Source organism: Myotis nattereri (genome assembly GCF_964212035.1).
Source record: "Myotis nattereri genome assembly, chromosome: 7".
Taxonomy (NCBI): Eukaryota; Metazoa; Chordata; class Mammalia; order Chiroptera; family Vespertilionidae; genus Myotis; species Myotis nattereri.
In genome coordinates this window covers 44,921,704-44,938,700 of record NC_138082.1, presented here as the reverse complement: position 1 = coordinate 44,938,700, position 16,997 = coordinate 44,921,704, and the positions used below count along the sequence as shown (strand labels likewise).

At 39.3% G+C, this 16,997-nt stretch overlaps 1 protein-coding gene across 4 annotated transcripts in view; it reads left to right on the top strand.

The window, feature by feature from the left end:
- Positions 1–16,997, top strand: part of MAP3K20 (mitogen-activated protein kinase kinase kinase 20) — a 138,387-nt gene that overhangs the window by 65,730 nt on the left and 55,660 nt on the right. For all 4 annotated transcript variants that reach the window (XM_081095637.1, XM_081095638.1, XM_081095640.1 and 1 more), the window contains exons 6-9: positions 2,928–2,956; positions 3,069–3,206; positions 8,638–8,724; positions 13,599–13,673. In XM_081095637.1, the coding sequence (XP_080951763.1) occupies positions 2,928–2,956; positions 3,069–3,206; positions 8,638–8,724; positions 13,599–13,673 (329 nt within the window). The remainder of the gene's footprint in view (positions 1–2,927; positions 2,957–3,068; positions 3,207–8,637; positions 8,725–13,598; positions 13,674–16,997) is intronic.

Sequence of the window (16,997 nt, the reverse complement as noted above, 5' to 3'; positions counted from 1 at the left end):
CACTTTTGATATATAGTTGGCTAACAGGAAGTCATTAAAAATAATCTAGAATCTTGAAGGAGCTATTAGAGTTTTATGACTTTAAAATTTTTAGTTCTTAGAATTTCTCTCTAAGCAAGTTATTTGATTTCTCTCTTTTTAATCTGCTTTAGCTCTATATCCTGAATATCTCATGAGAAGAGAATGATTAAATTATGGGTGTGTTTTTTCATGCTGTCACAGTGAAAACTAAATAACAATGGAGAATGTCCCCATTTCTTAAAACTACAATTTGTATAGTTATTTGATGGGAAAATACATACACATTGAAACAATATAGACCTATTTTTTTTCTGGAAGAGGGAATAACAAGACTTTTATTTTCTGTATTATATGTCTTTATAATCTTATATATTTAAAAATGAGTACTTTTAATAAGAAAAAAGTAATGGATTTTAAAATAACAATATAGTATTATCAATATTTACATTTTTATCTGAAATAGCTTATAGCTTATATATAGTATACATTTACCCTTAGCCTATTTCTATATATTCGATCATGCAAAGATTATCCCTCCCTCCCCCCAGTCATCAAGGTCATTAGTAACAGCCAACAAGTACCTATCATCTACCATGTTCAAGACACTGCATGGCTTACAAAAAAAAATGCCAAAAACAGTTCGTTTTTCAGGGTCCTGGTCCTCTCCCTCTTTAAAAAAGTATATTTTTTTTTATTGATTTCAGAGAGGATGCGAGAGGGAGAGATGGAAACATCAATGATGGGAGAAAATTTTTGATCGCTGCCTCCTGCATGACCCACACTGGGGATTGAACCTACAACCTGGGCATGTGCCCTGATTGGGAATTGAACCATGACCTCCTGGTCGATGCTCAGCCACTGAGCCATGCTGGCCGGACTCCTCTCCCTCTTTATGTTTTTATTCTCTCTCTCTCTTATAAAATCCCCATATGCATATTAACATTCCCAAACAGACCCCAACTTCAAAACTATATATCTATCTGCTTATTGGATGTGGCCACATTTGATGTGACCCTAAAATGTATTTAGTGCAAAGTATTGATCTTTTCATCTTCTCTCTATCCCCTAAAAAATTATTCCTGCCTTCTCTTTCTCGGGAAGTGGCAATACCAGCTGCCTACACCAGGAATTAGATGAAAAGGAATTACAGCTTGATTCCAGAGCTCCTGTTCAACCATTATGCTCTATTGCCTCCTTATCTGATTGCATCTTTGAGTTCTTCTCCCCCAGATCCAGTTGTCCAGGCCCAGTTGGTTCTGCCTCCTACGTGTTTTTGGACTTTGGTCCACATCTGCCCTTTCCCCCAGCCTCACTACAGGCATCCTCATCCCTCTCTTGGACTACACCTGGCACACACAGTGATCTCCTTGCCTCCAATTCTGTTTTCCTTCAATATACTCTCCCCTCTGCACATTTGACCACTCATTCCTTCACTAAAAACATTCACTGGCTTTCCATTTCTCTCAGAGGCAATTCTGGAGCTGGCCCCTGTCTTCTAAAATCGCATGTCTTTTACTCTGCTAACCTTTTGTAAGGCTCTTTCTTGTGCCTAGAAAACTACTTTTCTCCCCCAGCTCTCTAGTCTCTGGTTAATCCCAATTTGTTCTTCCAGTCTTAGCATACGCATCATTTCTTCCAGGAAGTTTCCTCTGACCTCCTTACAGTTAGCTATCCCTGCTTGTTAGTTGCATGGCAATCTCTCCTCTCAGCGTGGAATTTCTCCCACTTTATTATAGACTAGAGGCCCAGTGCATGGATTCGTGCACCGGTGGGATCCCTTGGACTGGCCTGCGGGGATTGGGTAAAACTGGCAGTCTGACATCCCCTGAGGGATCCTGGATTGTGAGAGGGCGGTTCTCTGGTGATGCATTCTAGAATTGGGCTCCCCCCTCTCTGGTTCCGGTGAGAACCACAGCTGCCAAGTCACCACAACTCAGAAGCTCCTGTGTTGAGCATCTACCCCCTGGTGGTCAGTGCGCATCATAGCTACTAGTCTAAGCGTCTGTCCTCTGATGGTCATTGCACATCATAGCTACCACTCCGACGGTCAAGTGGTTGCTTAGGCTTTTATATATATAGATGTGTCTTTTATTGTCTCACCCATTAGACTGTAAGCTCCATAAGAGCAGAGGCAATGATAGTGTTGTTTACCTTTTTCTTCCAGAATGGAGCACATGGCTTTGCTCGGCAAATATTTGTTAAATGAATGAATGTATGAATAACTGAATGAATGAATATTGTCCCTGCCTTCAAGAAAATTACTCTTCGCCGAAACTGGTTTGGCTCAGTGGATAGAGCGTCAGCCTGCGGACTGAAGGGTCCCAGGTTCGATTCCAGTCAAGGGCATGTACCTGGGTTGCGGGCACATCCCCAGTAGGAGATGTGCAGGAGGCAGCTGATCAATGTTTCTCTCTCATCGATGTTTCTAACTCTCTATCTCTCTCCCTTTCTCTCTGTAAAAAATAAATAAAATATATTAAAAAAGAAAAAAAAGAAAAAAAAAGAAAATTACTCTTCACTTGTGAGGAAAAAAACATATATACCGTGAAGTAATAATGCTACTGACTTCCTCAATACCTTGTTGGTGGCCTAGCGGCAGAACCCAAGTAAAATTTTGGTTCTCCGGACTACTACTAATCTATGTTTTTTGTTTGTTTTTTGCTGGACAGAACTACATTTGGTTTAACTAAATGTCTTAGGAGCCGTTTTAAGTACCTCATGGAATTCTTGTTTTGATTTTGTTTTCATGTCAGCTCCTTCTTTCAGAATCTTTCAAAGTGCAGTAACCACTTTAATTTTACCCATCGTGATGCCATATGAAGATAGAAATAGGACTTTATGGTTTTTCAGTATAAGATCAACAAAGTAGATGATTGTCATAATTTTTCTTTTTTTCTTTTTTTTAGTTGTTATAGCTGCTGATGGGGTATTGAAGGTAGGACTATTTCTTTTAATTTTAAAAAATTGTGAATTTCAGAGGTGGTTGTTTATGACTGTTTTTTATTAGTCATGACATAGAAAGTTGATACTTATTTCTATTTTCTCAGATCTGCGATTTCGGTGCCTCTCGGTTCCATAACCATACAACACACATGTCCTTGGTTGGAACTTTCCCGTGGATGGCTCCAGAAGTTATCCAAAGTCTTCCTGTTTCTGAAACATGTGACACGTATTCCTATGGTGTGGTGAGTTCATTTCTCATTTCTTGTTGCTAAAGGAAATACAAAAGGCAAATGAACTACAGAAGTGGGATGCCACAATTTAACTCAGTGTTAAGACAGTGATGTTCCTTGTGGAATGTCTGGCACAGTGTAATTACTAGAATGTTTACTTCGATCACTTTTATACGTCTGAGCTATTTTGTCCTATGCTGAGGGGAAACCAGTGCCACTTCTAAGAGGCAACTCAGATGGACCCTAAGCTGGAGTTGGGCCTGAGGCGCCCTGTGGTGAGTGCTGCCCTGGGTCGACATGACTGTGGAGCATCTAAGTCAGTGGTAAAGTGGGTTATTTGGAACAGGACTTCACTGTAGTGGAGCAGGAGCCAGCAAACTGCGTCTATAAAAAAACAAGATAGTAAATATTTTAGACTTTGAGGGCCATTCATAGTCTTTATTGCATTTTGCATGTGTGTTGGGTGTTTTTTTAAACCCTTTATTGTTAGCACTGGTCTGCGTTCCTCAGCAGGCTACACTTTGCAGACCCCTCTGTGGAGCAAGAGGGATGGAAGATGGGCAGCATGGCTGAAGAACAGTTCAGAGTGACTCAAAAAAGACCACACTTCTCACTGCCTTCACTTGCTCATGCATATAAACATATATCCGCATAGTTGGGTGATTATGGTTTTTAAATTATTTTGCACATTTACATGAGTTGAGACTTGAGGCTCATTTTAGCACCCCACAGTCCTCATACAGGGCTTTTATTTTTACAGTGCTCCCCACATTGTGGAATTTCCTGACCTCAGAAGTTTTACGCCTGAAAGACACGGCTATGAGTTATGCATAGAGTGAGCTTTTGGTTTTAGTATTATTTCGTTTACAAAAACAAACTTCACACATTGCCTTCTTCTAAAGGCTTACAGTGGCCGGGACTTCGGTGTGAAATGGGCCCGCCTGCTTTCCTTTAGCTGAAGTAGAATCTTAGTTGCAGTAGCCAAGAAAAACAAATCCCTTTTCACACGTAAACCATAAAAGATGCCGAGAGGTGACTTCTGTTGGCGGAGCTCAGGATTTCTTCCTATACCACTTAAAATCCCTTTCACTCATACCCATAGACCCCTCATGCTAAACCCAGTGTGAACCACCTTTCCGAAGCTGCAAATGTTCAGTCTGGTTTGTTTAAAAGCTTTCCTTGTAGTGACTGTGCAATGCCTTACAGTAGTCGGGCCTGGGCATTTCTCTTCGGGAATTAGGTTTCCTACTTGTTCACTGACCCTACCTTTGTTTTGTTTTGAGGGATTTAACAAATTCTTAATAAATGGTTCTGTCAAGTAATTTAACTAATTTCAGCACATGCTTCTGAATATCAGTTTTACATTCATGTTAGGGTGGTCTCTTAATGGGTGAAAACCGAAATGCCTTTTCAGTGAATCTGTTTGTTTTAAAACAGCTTATGTTTTACTATATTGAAGAGAGTGCTGGTTATTCTTACCCCATAGCTATATAGGCAGAATTCCATTCAGAAAAGTGCATATATCCTAATTTAATACTAAATGGAAATTGGGATTTTATTTAATTCTGACCCCTTCCCACATGCTGTTCTAGATAAACACCATTAGTGAAAGAAAAAGTACCAGGCCTGCTTTCCAGGGCCTTTGTGTTTAAACAATCAATTAAAAACAAAAACAAAAAACAAACAAACAAACAAAAAAGGTATTCCATGTGCGATGTAGGTGTTACCTAAAAGCAGGAGAGGACAGTGGTTAGGGAGGGGCCAGGTTGGTTTCAGAAGTTTGCAATGTATAAATTTTGAGAGTGACACCAAGCTAGGAAAGCAATGTGGTTATTTAGAATTTTCGATGTCCTTTCAAAACTAGGTGAGTAGCCAGGACTCATTTCTCAGAAGGAGCATCTCTTTGCATAAATGATCCCATAATATATTAGAACTCTGTTCTCTTCTTTGAGCCCCACACACGCAACAGCCACAGACAGATGAATAAGAACATTTTAAAAAGTTGTCCTTTTTGGAAACCCACCCCCAAGCTCCCAATATATTTTTGCTCTTTTTTTTTTTTTTTAGACTTGCTGTAGGAATGTAGCCTCTAACATTATCAAAGTCCCTAGCCCTCCCCAGCTTGCTAATCCTGTTGCTTCTTAACACAGGGCAAGACTAACCAGCCCTAAAATAAATGGGCTGCGAATGCCAGGAATGGGTCTTGTGATCCTTCCTTCCAAGCTGGTACACTTTGCTAGGCAGGCAGTTGTTTCTCTCTCCATTTGAGAAGAGATTTTTCTACCCGCTTCTGATGACGGCTCTTGAAGGACCAAACCAAGAGTATTTAATAGGTTACCCTCACTCTCAAGGAAAGCAAACATCATTGCAGAAGCAGCCTCTGAGACCACAGGCCAGGCACTCTGAAAACAAAGCTTCCCTGATGACAGTGCAGAAAGCATTGCCTTTTGAGAAGCTGCTCGGCCAAATCAGGTTTGAACATAGTGGCTGAGAGCGCGCGCGTCACCGCCGGTCTGGTCTGGGAGCCCAGCTCCAGCGCGGGCAGCTCGGGTAACGGCTTCCCATTATTTGTAAAAGCCAAGGCAGGAAAAGCACGCTGCCCTGGTCCAAGTTTCTCTTCTGTAAACTGAAAATAGAAAATTTCCCTGTGAGCAGTTTAAACGGGAGGACGTCTCGATATAAAACAAGTTGGAAAATATGTTCGGGGTGAAAGGTCACAGTGTTTGGCCTGCCTCCCCATAACTGATATTTTCAGGCAGAGTTGAATATATTTTTAGGCCTCCAGACGACTTCCTCAACAAAGATGCTTTTTTGTGTGCCAAATGTCATTGTGTTCAGTGTAGGAAAAGCTGTTGTCCTGTCTCAGACCTCCTACTCTCTGATACATTCCTGGATCTGGCGAGTTAATTATAGGAAGTCAGGGGATGTGCTGATACTGGAATTAGACTACAGACCTCATTTGGGCTTCAGAACTGAGCAGTTAATGACGCCATCCCCGATAGGTTTACCTCCGTCAAGTGGCTCCCTCAGTAGACTAGCTCTTTAGAGACGCGGAGAGGGAGGACAGTGAACTGTCTTGTTTTCCCAGAGTTAGAACTCTGAGAGAAGTCTTAACTACGATCTTATTGGATCTTGGACATTTTCCAACTGCATGCTTTGGAACCGAGAATGACATAAATCTGTTTCTGCTGTTATTCCCCAAGCTCTTGGTTCTGCATTTTCCCTTACAAAACCCCGTCTGTCTTCATGTCTGGACGTGCACAATATATTGTGTGTGCGGGCCGGACTCCGACAGGGGGGTGTGAGGCTGCTCATCTGAACGTTTTGGATCTGGTGCTTTTGATTTATTGAGCCTGATTCCCATTCTCCTTAGGAATGTCAAGTCCATTAATTTACTTGTGCTTCATATCCCTTCCCCTCCCCAAACCCAACACCAGGGGAGCTGTAAATGCAACGAAGTGAGGAGCTTCATTTCCTGCTCAGCCCTCTCCATGCCCCTGCCCCTCCCCTGTGCAGGTCGTCTGTCAGGTGTGATTGCATACCTGCCTCGATCTTCCTTTGCTTACTGTCTTCCCTAGAATTGTCTCCTTCTGGGATGCCCCTTATCTTTTCCTAATCTCTTCTGTTCCTCAAATAGAATTATTCAGTAGCTCCTCAAAAGAAGTATCTTACACATTTGATTAAAAGCCCAAAGAGGCTTCATTGAATTTTTTTTTCTCCTGCGTGAGCAGCATCTGCCAATTTCCCTGATTATCCTGCTAATTATCTTCATGTCATCCAGAATTCATTGGAAATGTTATGGCTCAAATAACATGTATGGCTCACATAGCATCGACTGAGGAAATAGTGGACATACTAGTGGAGCTAAAGGTTTATAGGAGTTGCTGGAGTACAATATGTATCTTCAGTCTATATTCTTACTTAGAAATTTTGTTTGTTTTTAGAGCCAGAGAAATAGAAATCAAAACTGCTGAGTGTGTTTCTGCCATGGCCCCACCCCTGACATATGGAATGTCACCTTCTCCCTGTGCTTCAGCTTCTCCTTCTGTGGAGTGACACGGGGTTGAGAGTTTGACCTTCAGGGTGAGGCGGCAGGTTCCTGTTCTAGCCAAAGTTTATTTAACTTTCTTTAAGCTTTAGTTTCCTCATCTATAAAATGAGGATAATATCGCTCCAGTGGGTCAATATTAATCTTGATAACATATCTTGTTATCTTGATAACAAAGGGTTTAACAGTTGAAAAGGGAACATAATCAATCAATCAATGATAGGATTGTTAGGATTATTATTGATAAAATCATAATTACTTTTCTTTTTGCACTTCACAAAGTATTGGTAGACTCAAATTTTGATTCTCATTTGTATAAATAGAGAAAGTAACTGGGTGTAAAAATCTCCATTACTTAGTGTTTAAAATGAAACCAAAATCATTGGCTGCTCTCAGCCTTCCCAGAGTCAGTTTGCTTTCTTTGGGCCCGCCAGTGCCAGTTTATTAATGATGCTGATCTCAAGGCTGCGGACAGATGGACACACACATTGATTCTCTCTCTCATACACACATACATTCTCAGTCTATATATGTACATAAAGTTTTTATTACATTTTAGAATATAGTATTAACAAATTATGTTATTACATTTTAGAATATAGTATTAACAAATTATGGATAAAAATTAATCCCTTAGACCAGTGGTCAGCAAACTGCGGCTCGCGAGCCACGTGCGGCTCTTTGGCCCCTTGAGTGTGGCTCTTCCACAAAATACCACGTGCGGGCGCACATCTACAGTGCGATTGAAACTTCGTGACCCATGCGCAGAAGTCGGTATTTTGTGGAAGAGCCACACTCAAGGGGTCAAAGAGCTGCATGTGGCTCACGAGCTGCAGTTTGCCGACCACTGCACACATTTTGAGATATTTCTCCAAAACACAAAATCTAAATGTTATAATTTTGCAAGTACCTACTATTATGGGATAAGTGGTTTAGCCAGTGACTTAGATTTGGGGCTTGATTTTTATGATGAGACCATATTGGACCTTTAAAAATGTTTTAATTCCTAGTTATTATTTATTTTATAGTGAAATGTATCAGAGATTGAAGGTGGGAAGAGTTTTAACTAACAAAATATAAAATCTAATATATGGGTATACATGAGAATTCTAATCACTTACAAGATAAAGTTAAATCACTTAAGCCCATTGTTCTCATAAAAATTGAAGTCTGGCTCTAGATGTTCTAATTTCTAAATCAGAATTTTTTTATTTAAAAAATGTATATAATATATGGAAGGAGTCCTATGCATGAATATATACATTTTGCCCAAGTTTCTACAGATGGGATTGGTTGTGTCTGGTAATTGGATACAGTTAAGTGTTACATAAAGTTTCAGTAATATGCCAAAATATAAAGTACAAGAATAAAAATTCCATTTTCTTTTTGTTCCAGGTTCTCTGGGAGATGCTAACAAGGGAGGTCCCCTTTAAAGGTTTGGAAGGATTACAAGTAGCTTGGCTTGTAGTGGAAAAAAACGAGGTAAGACTACGATTCTCCATTCAGGTACATAGATCAGAAAACAGTATTGGGGTTTTGCAAAAGACTTTTTCATCTTCTTCAAATTGAAAGTAAGTTCACGCTTATGGAAAGATTAGCAGTAGGAGCTAACACAAAGGGTCAAAGTGATGTTATTCCTCATGAATGGACCCTTTACATCTAATTGTTGCAGCTTCACGTCGTGATGCTGTAGATCAAAAATTGTACAAGTACTGTACTAGTTTCTCAGTCTCAATTGTAAAGCCTAGGGGTTTGTTCTTAGTGATGAAAGAAGCCATTGCGTCCAAGGTAGGGGAACAGTTTAACTCCATCTCCTGCGTTTAGGACATCTTTTTTACTGGCTGGGAGTTGATATATCTGTAAGAGACCTTCAGCTACTTCAACTTACCTCTCCCAGCAGGAGTCACTATAGTACAAGAAACTGTCGCTTAGATGAGAATTTCAAAAATAAAAGAAGAAAAAATAGTTTCAAAAAAGGGAAAAATTACAGTTTTGCCACCTACGTTGAGCACTACATTGAAGATGAGCTCCTCGCTGGAATTGCCGAGGCAGTGGCATAGCTGTGCGCTTCTTCATGCAGAGCCTTTCCATTTCAAAAGAACTTCAGTGGCGTAAACACCGTTTGTGCTGTGTCCCCAGCCTCGCTTTTCTTCTTCCCACAAATTGAGGCTTTCAGTTAGTTGGACCTATGAGCCTACATCAGAGAACATGGTACATTCATATCAAAGAGAGCAACTCCGTTTTGAAAGGTTTAAAATTGTGACTGAAACGCACAGCCATGGAAATTTTCAGCATACGGATGAAGCATCCAGTGTCAGGGTATTATGAGAACTTAGATCATGTCATGGAAGCACGCGGTTGTCTTTGCAATGCAAAACAACTTCATTGCACAGAACTTCTTCATTTCCAAACCTGGTCTGTGCCCCCTACAAAGGGTAAGAGTGTAACCTGAGGATAAAATATTTTGCAAAAGATGAATATATATATAGAGAGAGAGTGCCCTTTTAATGTACTTTTAAAAGAATTAGATAGATCTACTCCCCATGTGAGTGCAGGGACAAAATAGATTAATCAAATAGCTGCTATTGACTAAGAGAAACCAGGTTTCCATATTTTAGATCACATAATCCAGAGTTATTAATTTGTCCTCCTGAGCCATTGAGAATGGATGAAATGTTCGTGATAACCGAACTTGATAGGAGAGTGCTGCCAATTTAAGAAAAATTAAAAGGAGTTACGTTCAAGAATGTGTCTTACTCATTGTTTCACAGGAACTGCTCTGTTTTAATTAAATGTGGGAGTAATTCCTGGTGTGCAATTAAATCAGGCCTTGCATACAGGAGAACTGATATTTTCATGATATGAAAACCCACTTGTCCTGTTTCTTTTGCCAGTGAGATGATTAGATATTTGGTTCTGGGTTTACAAATGAGAATGAAGAAAATTATTGACCTTCTGTTGACTTTGGAGCAGAGCACTCAATATCATTTTTCCTCTCTACCTTGTTTCAAGATAAACTCTTTTTAAAGCTAACCGGACCCTCAAAATATGTATAAGGACAGAATAATTAATCTTTTAAGTAACATTTCATCTTATAGGTATAAATCTAAAGTACTTTCAAAACATTGGAGTGCCCATCAAGGAATTTTAAAGCTGGAGAGAAAAATGAATTTAGAAGGTGCCTTTAGATAGTTGACTTGAGGGTTGGGAATCATCCATAACCTTCAGAACCTCCTCAACATGTATACAAGGAGGCCAGCCCCTTCTCCCCAGGAACCCCCTAAAGTAGACTACTGTTTTATCCATGGTGTGATCTTATGATCAGCTAATAGCTGAGGGATGCTGCTCAAATACCTCCCATATTGTAGTTATCACATGTAATAGTAAGTTGAAAAAACCCATATGGTGAAATAAGTTTTCTCAATTTTCTAATGAACTTCAGGAAAACTGGGCATTACAAATATATTTCTTTATCTGTCTGTTCTTACTGTGCACAATATTTATTTATCAAAGATATGAAAATTAAGCATAAATGTAGTTTCCATTGCCATTGAAGAAGGTGTCTTGGGTTATTGAGTTGAGGAGACAAAGCTGTGTTTTATTAAAAATAAGCCTCATGTAAATAAAGAATGGTATGTTTAAATTTCCAGGGAGATATTTAAAATGTGAACTAGTCACCCTAGAATGTACCTATATCCAAATATTAGGGTATCTTTTCGTATTAACATTTTATTCTAAAGAAATGGTAGAGTCACAGGAATTTGAAAAATATCAAGAATTTCTGGGTACTCTTCCCCTAGCTTCCCCCACTGGTGACACATAGGTATAGTATCTCAAAACCTGGAAATGGACATTGATACATTACTCTTTACAAGACTGTAGACCTTATTTAGTTTCACCATTTAAGGTTGCTTTTTGCATCTGTAGGAAGATCAGTACTGTCTAAAAATTATATCTGAAGGTCTTTGCTTCTAAACCCTAAATAATGAAATAAAATCTTTAAACAATAGTTTTTCCTAATATTAAATCCTATTAAAACCAGATACATAAAGCACTGTTAAACTTTACAAAGCAAACAACGAACCCTTATAGAAGGCAACGAACCCTTATAGAAGACAGCATTAATAATAAATATCTTAAATGTGACAGATATGGCCCAGCCAGCTTGGCTCAGTGGTTGAGTGTTGACCTATGAACCAGGAAGTCATGGTTCAATTCCCATCAGGGCACGTGCCCAGGTTGCAGGCTCAATCCCCAGTAGGGGGCGTGCAGGAGGCAGCCCATCAATGATTCTCTCTCATGGATGTTTCTATCTCGCTTCCTCTCTCTTCTATGAAATAAAAACACATTTTTTAAAAGCCTGAGTCTAGATTTAAGTGACCTTGTCAGAGCATTTAAAATAATTATGTCTCCTTGTACAGTATCCCAGATAGGGCATCTGAAAAGTTTGTTAGTAAGAAAAGACAATAGAAATGACCAATATCCATATTCATTCTGTTCACATTTCAGTTCTTAGAAAAAATGTTGAGGTAAAGTTGTATTGCAAATGTTATCCTTTATGAAAAATTATTTTTCGTTACACATGAGGCACATTCAGTTGCATAATTGCAATTACTGTCTGTTTTATTAGTTGCCACCCCAACCATCTTATTTTTAAGAAAAGTAAACACCTGATTTTTCTTTTGACCTTCATCAAAAGGTCCCAGTCCGCATTACAGTTTATTACCAGTACATTGTATGCTAGTCTGTGAAATCACTAGGCTGGAAGTTAAAAGATGTTTAGCATAGCCTCCAACTCGGAGAGGGTTTTTAATTTTATTTTTTTATTTTGTTTTATTTTGATTTTAAGATTATCTGTAATTCCAAATATAGTCTGTTTTCTTGCCAAGGCAACAATTTTTCTAATTTACGCATAGCCTCTCCCCAATCCAACCAACGCAGTTCAGTTTTAAGTTTCCTATTTGCAAAGCTTTCTTTGTCGAACAATACTGTGGAATAAATGTTCCCAGTACTTCTTAGTACAGTAGTTCTCAACTCCAGCACCCCCAGGGCTCTTTTTATAACTGTGTGTTAACACCCACCTCTACTTCCATTAAATGAAATTCAGAGGTAATACAACCTACCTACACACATTAGATTTTAAGTCAATATAGTGTTCTAATGGAATATAAAGAAGAAATTAATGGAAAGTGTATTGCGCTTGCAATGTGTGAATGTTCAGGCATGACCACAGTGAGGTCATGGAGCAGTTTTAGGTGTTGGCACCTATGGATAAATAGACTTCAACAGCTACAAATGCAGATGGAGTTGGGTTAATGACTCCAGTACCATGCATGAGCAACACTGTTGTCTGTGACATTTTCCAAAAATTTTAGTTAGTGCAAAACTCACTCAGCCCTTGATTTATTTCATTTGGTAATTGCGTTCTTAGAACATTCAGTGCACTTAAAAGCTATTCAAAAAATACTTTGTGTTTATTTGTAAGTCAGTGTTAGACTCTAGGCTCAGACAACTGTAAACCTCATTGTTTGCTTGTTTTCCTGACATGAATGCACATGGGACTTTTGAAGCTTGATGGAATATAAGCGATTCTTAATCAAGTAGAACTTCCCTGTGTATTGAAGGATGGCTTGCATTCTTGACCTGCTTCAGGGGCAACCCACCAGTTTCTAAAACAAACAGAAATGCTCCCATGGATTTCTTCACAGCCTCCAGGAGCATGATATGTTCTGTGAGAACCACCGCTGTGGAATGTTAGCACGGCACCGATCCTCACACTGCCATCTTTGTTGTGCCAGGTCCTTACCGTGTATGAGTTTGAGTAAAACGGAGCCGTAATGAACCCTGCATTCAGAACGTCCTATTTACCAGTGGCAGAGCGCGCGCTTCATTAAAACCGGCTCTGTGGTTGTCTGTAGTGAAGATGTTTTCACGGTTGTCCGTCTACTGCCAAAACGGAACTGGTTTCCGAGTTGCCCGGCCTGTTTGCATATTTCACAGTTGCCTATAAAAGTGCAGTAATAGATTTGTGGTTTTAGATTTTGTATTTAAGTTCAGACTTGCCCCTCTCCTTCTGTAGTTCCTTTTAGGCTTGATGTTTGTTTAAAGCCTTTGCTGTGCTGAACCTCATTCTCCATCCATTGCGATTATTTTTTAGAGGAAAAGTACAAGTGTCTTCAGAGATTAGGTATTATGACTATAAACATAAACTCTCACCTGTCACATATTAATCAGTGGAAGATTTAAATGCAATACCTTGTTCATGCTCTTAATTCTTTTATGACCCTTCAGTTAGTATTTTCTTTCCTTAATGAGCAAATCCTTATGTTTTATTTTGCTTTTACTCTCTATGGCAGAGATTAACCATTCCGAGCAGTTGCCCCAGAAGTTTTGCTGAACTGTTACATCAGTGTTGGGAAGCCGATGCCAAGGTATGTGTAAGTTTTTTGTTGCTGTTCAGAACTCTGGAATTTCACTTGTTTGGCTTTGAATTGGGGGGTGAGGGGTAATAAAATCTATTACAAAGCAAAGCTGGGCTGCTGTTCCCCAGATCGACTATGAAGGCTTTTTGTTCACATCTGCTTATCTTGACCCCTAGAAACTCAATAAAATGGGTCTTTCTTACAGCACTCTGACATTCTTGACTCAATAAAGAGAAATTTGTTCCTTTCTTTTTCATCTTTAATGGTAACTATTGCACCTTCATGTTTTAAAGATGGCTAGCACACAGTGCTTATTATATGTCAGGCACTGTTCCAAATACTTTATGTATATTAAGTCATTCCTCACAATAGCTCTATGAAGTAGGCACCATCATTATCCTCATTTTATAGATGAAGAATCAAGGCACACAGAGGTAGAGTAATGAGCCCAAGGCCACACTGCTGATACATGGTGGGGCTGGACATGAACCCAGGCAGTCTGACAGGAGTCCCTGCTCTTATCCACTACACTCTATTGCCCTTTAACCAAAGACCAGAAGTAGCCCTTGGAGAGAACCTTGGTACCTACTTCCTGTCCAGTTTCAGTGATGTTTTTTAGACAATCACAGTGGAGTTGGAGAAATTCCAAACTTCGGCTTTCATGTGGTTATCACATTTAAGCATGAATGGCCCATTTCCTTTCCCTACAGAGATCATTTTAAAAGACTCTCACATACATACGGAAATATTTATAGATAAAATGATAGGCTAGTCTTGGATTTGCTTCAAAATAAAGTGAAAGGAAATGGTTGATGGTATAAATGAAATAAGATTAGCTATAATTTTTGAAGCTGAGTGATAGGTATATGGAGGTTCATTATATTATTCTATCATTGTGTATGTTCGGAATTTTCCATAATAAGAAGTTAAAAATAAAGAGTCTCACAGATTAAACATTGCCTATAGTAAGAGAGTTATACTCAAGAAAGGAACTGAAACTTTATATTTTCAATGTGTCCAGTTTTTCATGGAAATATATCTATTGCAACCTGACCTTTTAAATAGAGATCTAAAAATAAAAACTTAAGAATGGAATTTCTTCCTTAATTTAAACCCAGTTCCAGTCTGGCCCTCAAGAGGAATGAATGATAACATATAGTCTGTTCTACATGTTTCTCTAGTGGGAATAACTCGTAAATAGTTGGTGAGGATGGGAATTGTGTTAGTATATAACTCAGGATTCCCGTGAATCATATGTGAAGTTTCCCAGCACATTGTTCCGCCCCATCAGGCGAGAACAGCTGAACATCAGGTACAGCAGCGTAGCCAGCAGTGCAGCAGGGCCCTTCGACCTGCCTGCCGCTGCTGCTGGGCTGCCCGCGCTTTGTCTTGAAGGGTTTGCTGCGGTTCTCCCCTCCCCCCCCCTTGACCATTTGCCTTTCCTCTCATTACCAACAGCCTCCACCTTTGCTCTTACTCCTGTTCATCAAACTGCCTTTGTCTTTTAAGAAGTAGAGTCCTTTAAAATGTATAAACTGTGTTGGTATTTTTATCTAGGATAGCTGTTGCTTTTATTAGTATTCCGTGACAAAGTTACATAGGCTTTGAGTGGGCAGCCCTATTCCTGTTTCAGCTCTGTTCTTTTAGAGTGAGAGTTTTCAGAATATGGAAATTTTTAAGCATTAAAATAAAGGCCTGCACTTTGTAACTAATCCAGTAGAAACGATAAGTGACCACTTGCAAGCTTGCTGTAGAACAGTTATTCTGTACCGTTGAAATAGTATCATACTGCCCTTTTCATACTCTCTCTCCCAGGTATATGTCCATTGTGGCATATGCAGTAATTCTGCCAGTATTTTCCTCTCTGACATTTAAACAGAAATTTCACCTGAAATTATTTGCATTGAATTAGATTAGTGCAACTAGATCTCTATAATTGTAATTATATTTCAGTATGCAAAGCAGGTTGTGAATTTCTTAATCAGAAACTCTGTACTACCTTAATTAAAATTCTGAGAGTGTACAGTTATGGTGCATTAATGAAATGGTAGTATAAACACCTATCAGCACAGACCATTAGTCCCCATGTTGGTGCCGTGAAGTTGGATGCCTCTAAGATGTGCTAAGCTCAACTTCCTTAGGACCAAAGGAATCTTGTGTTCTAGCCATGTGAAGTATAAAGAAAGTTTGATCGTTTTTATTTCCTAAATTCATGATATTTTATTTTGATAAACCTAAGACATGGCACCTGTTCTTGACCCGATTATACGCCCAGCCGCAGCCCACCTTCCCAGCTCCGTCGCTGAGCTCCTCCGGACATGCCTCCCACCTTTATTCCCAAACATGCTCTCCCTTCTTGTCTTTTCTCCCCTCATCACTTCATCATCAAGCTTCCCTGGTTACTCTGTTTACTCTGGCCTATAATTAGTGTTTCTTTTCCCAACCCACAATCTGGCCTAGTGCCTTACCTTGTATTGTTGTATTTTTAAAAAATATTTTTTCTTCCTAACTTGATTGCAGGATATATAAGGGAATAGAGCTAGTTTTAATATGTGTTTCCTTATAGCACCTTACATAACTTGAGTAAATAGATGCCCAATTTGTGGTTGACTGAAGCAGCCAACCCAGGCTTGTTTTAGTTCTCTGGCTGGAAGTACATAGCATTTCAACCAGAAGTTGGTGCCAGACCTGTGCACATATAATAGTTGGTTAAAATATTTTTTCCAGTCCTCGGGCTTTAGAATATTAACACATAGATTAAAATATTCAGCTATAAAAATGTGTTCTTTTGCAATGAGGAGGAGGAAATGTGTACAAGAGCAAGCTGGTTGTAGGTTAATGTCCCGTCATTCCAGTGGCTTACCCCCGAGGCTCAAAATATTTCATTGAAGAAAAGAAGGAGGTGAAGGTAGGTATTGGTTCAAGTTCTAAAGTGACATTTCTAAATAAGAAAAAAGGTAACAGTTAAAGCCCTGAATTTGAAAGGAAGTCCTGTTTTACCCTCATGTGGTAAAGCATGCTGCAGGTTTACCTGCGTGGTCCCTGGCACTGTGACCTATTTCCTGTGTGATGCTGGGCGGTTGATTCTTCTCTGAGACTGATTTTCCTTATCTATGAAATGAAGATAACTAAAGAAATGCTGTGTACGGATGCTTAATAAAGGGCCTCGTTGTGATTTTTAAGTAAGGAACACCTGCATAATTCCTGAAAGAAAATTAAGTTCCTTCAAAGGAACTTACATAAGACCTTAGCCCAAATCTTGTCTTCTGCAGTCAGCGTATTCATAAACTATCATTACCACAAAAGTCTGCATTGGTGTTGCTTGGCTAAATG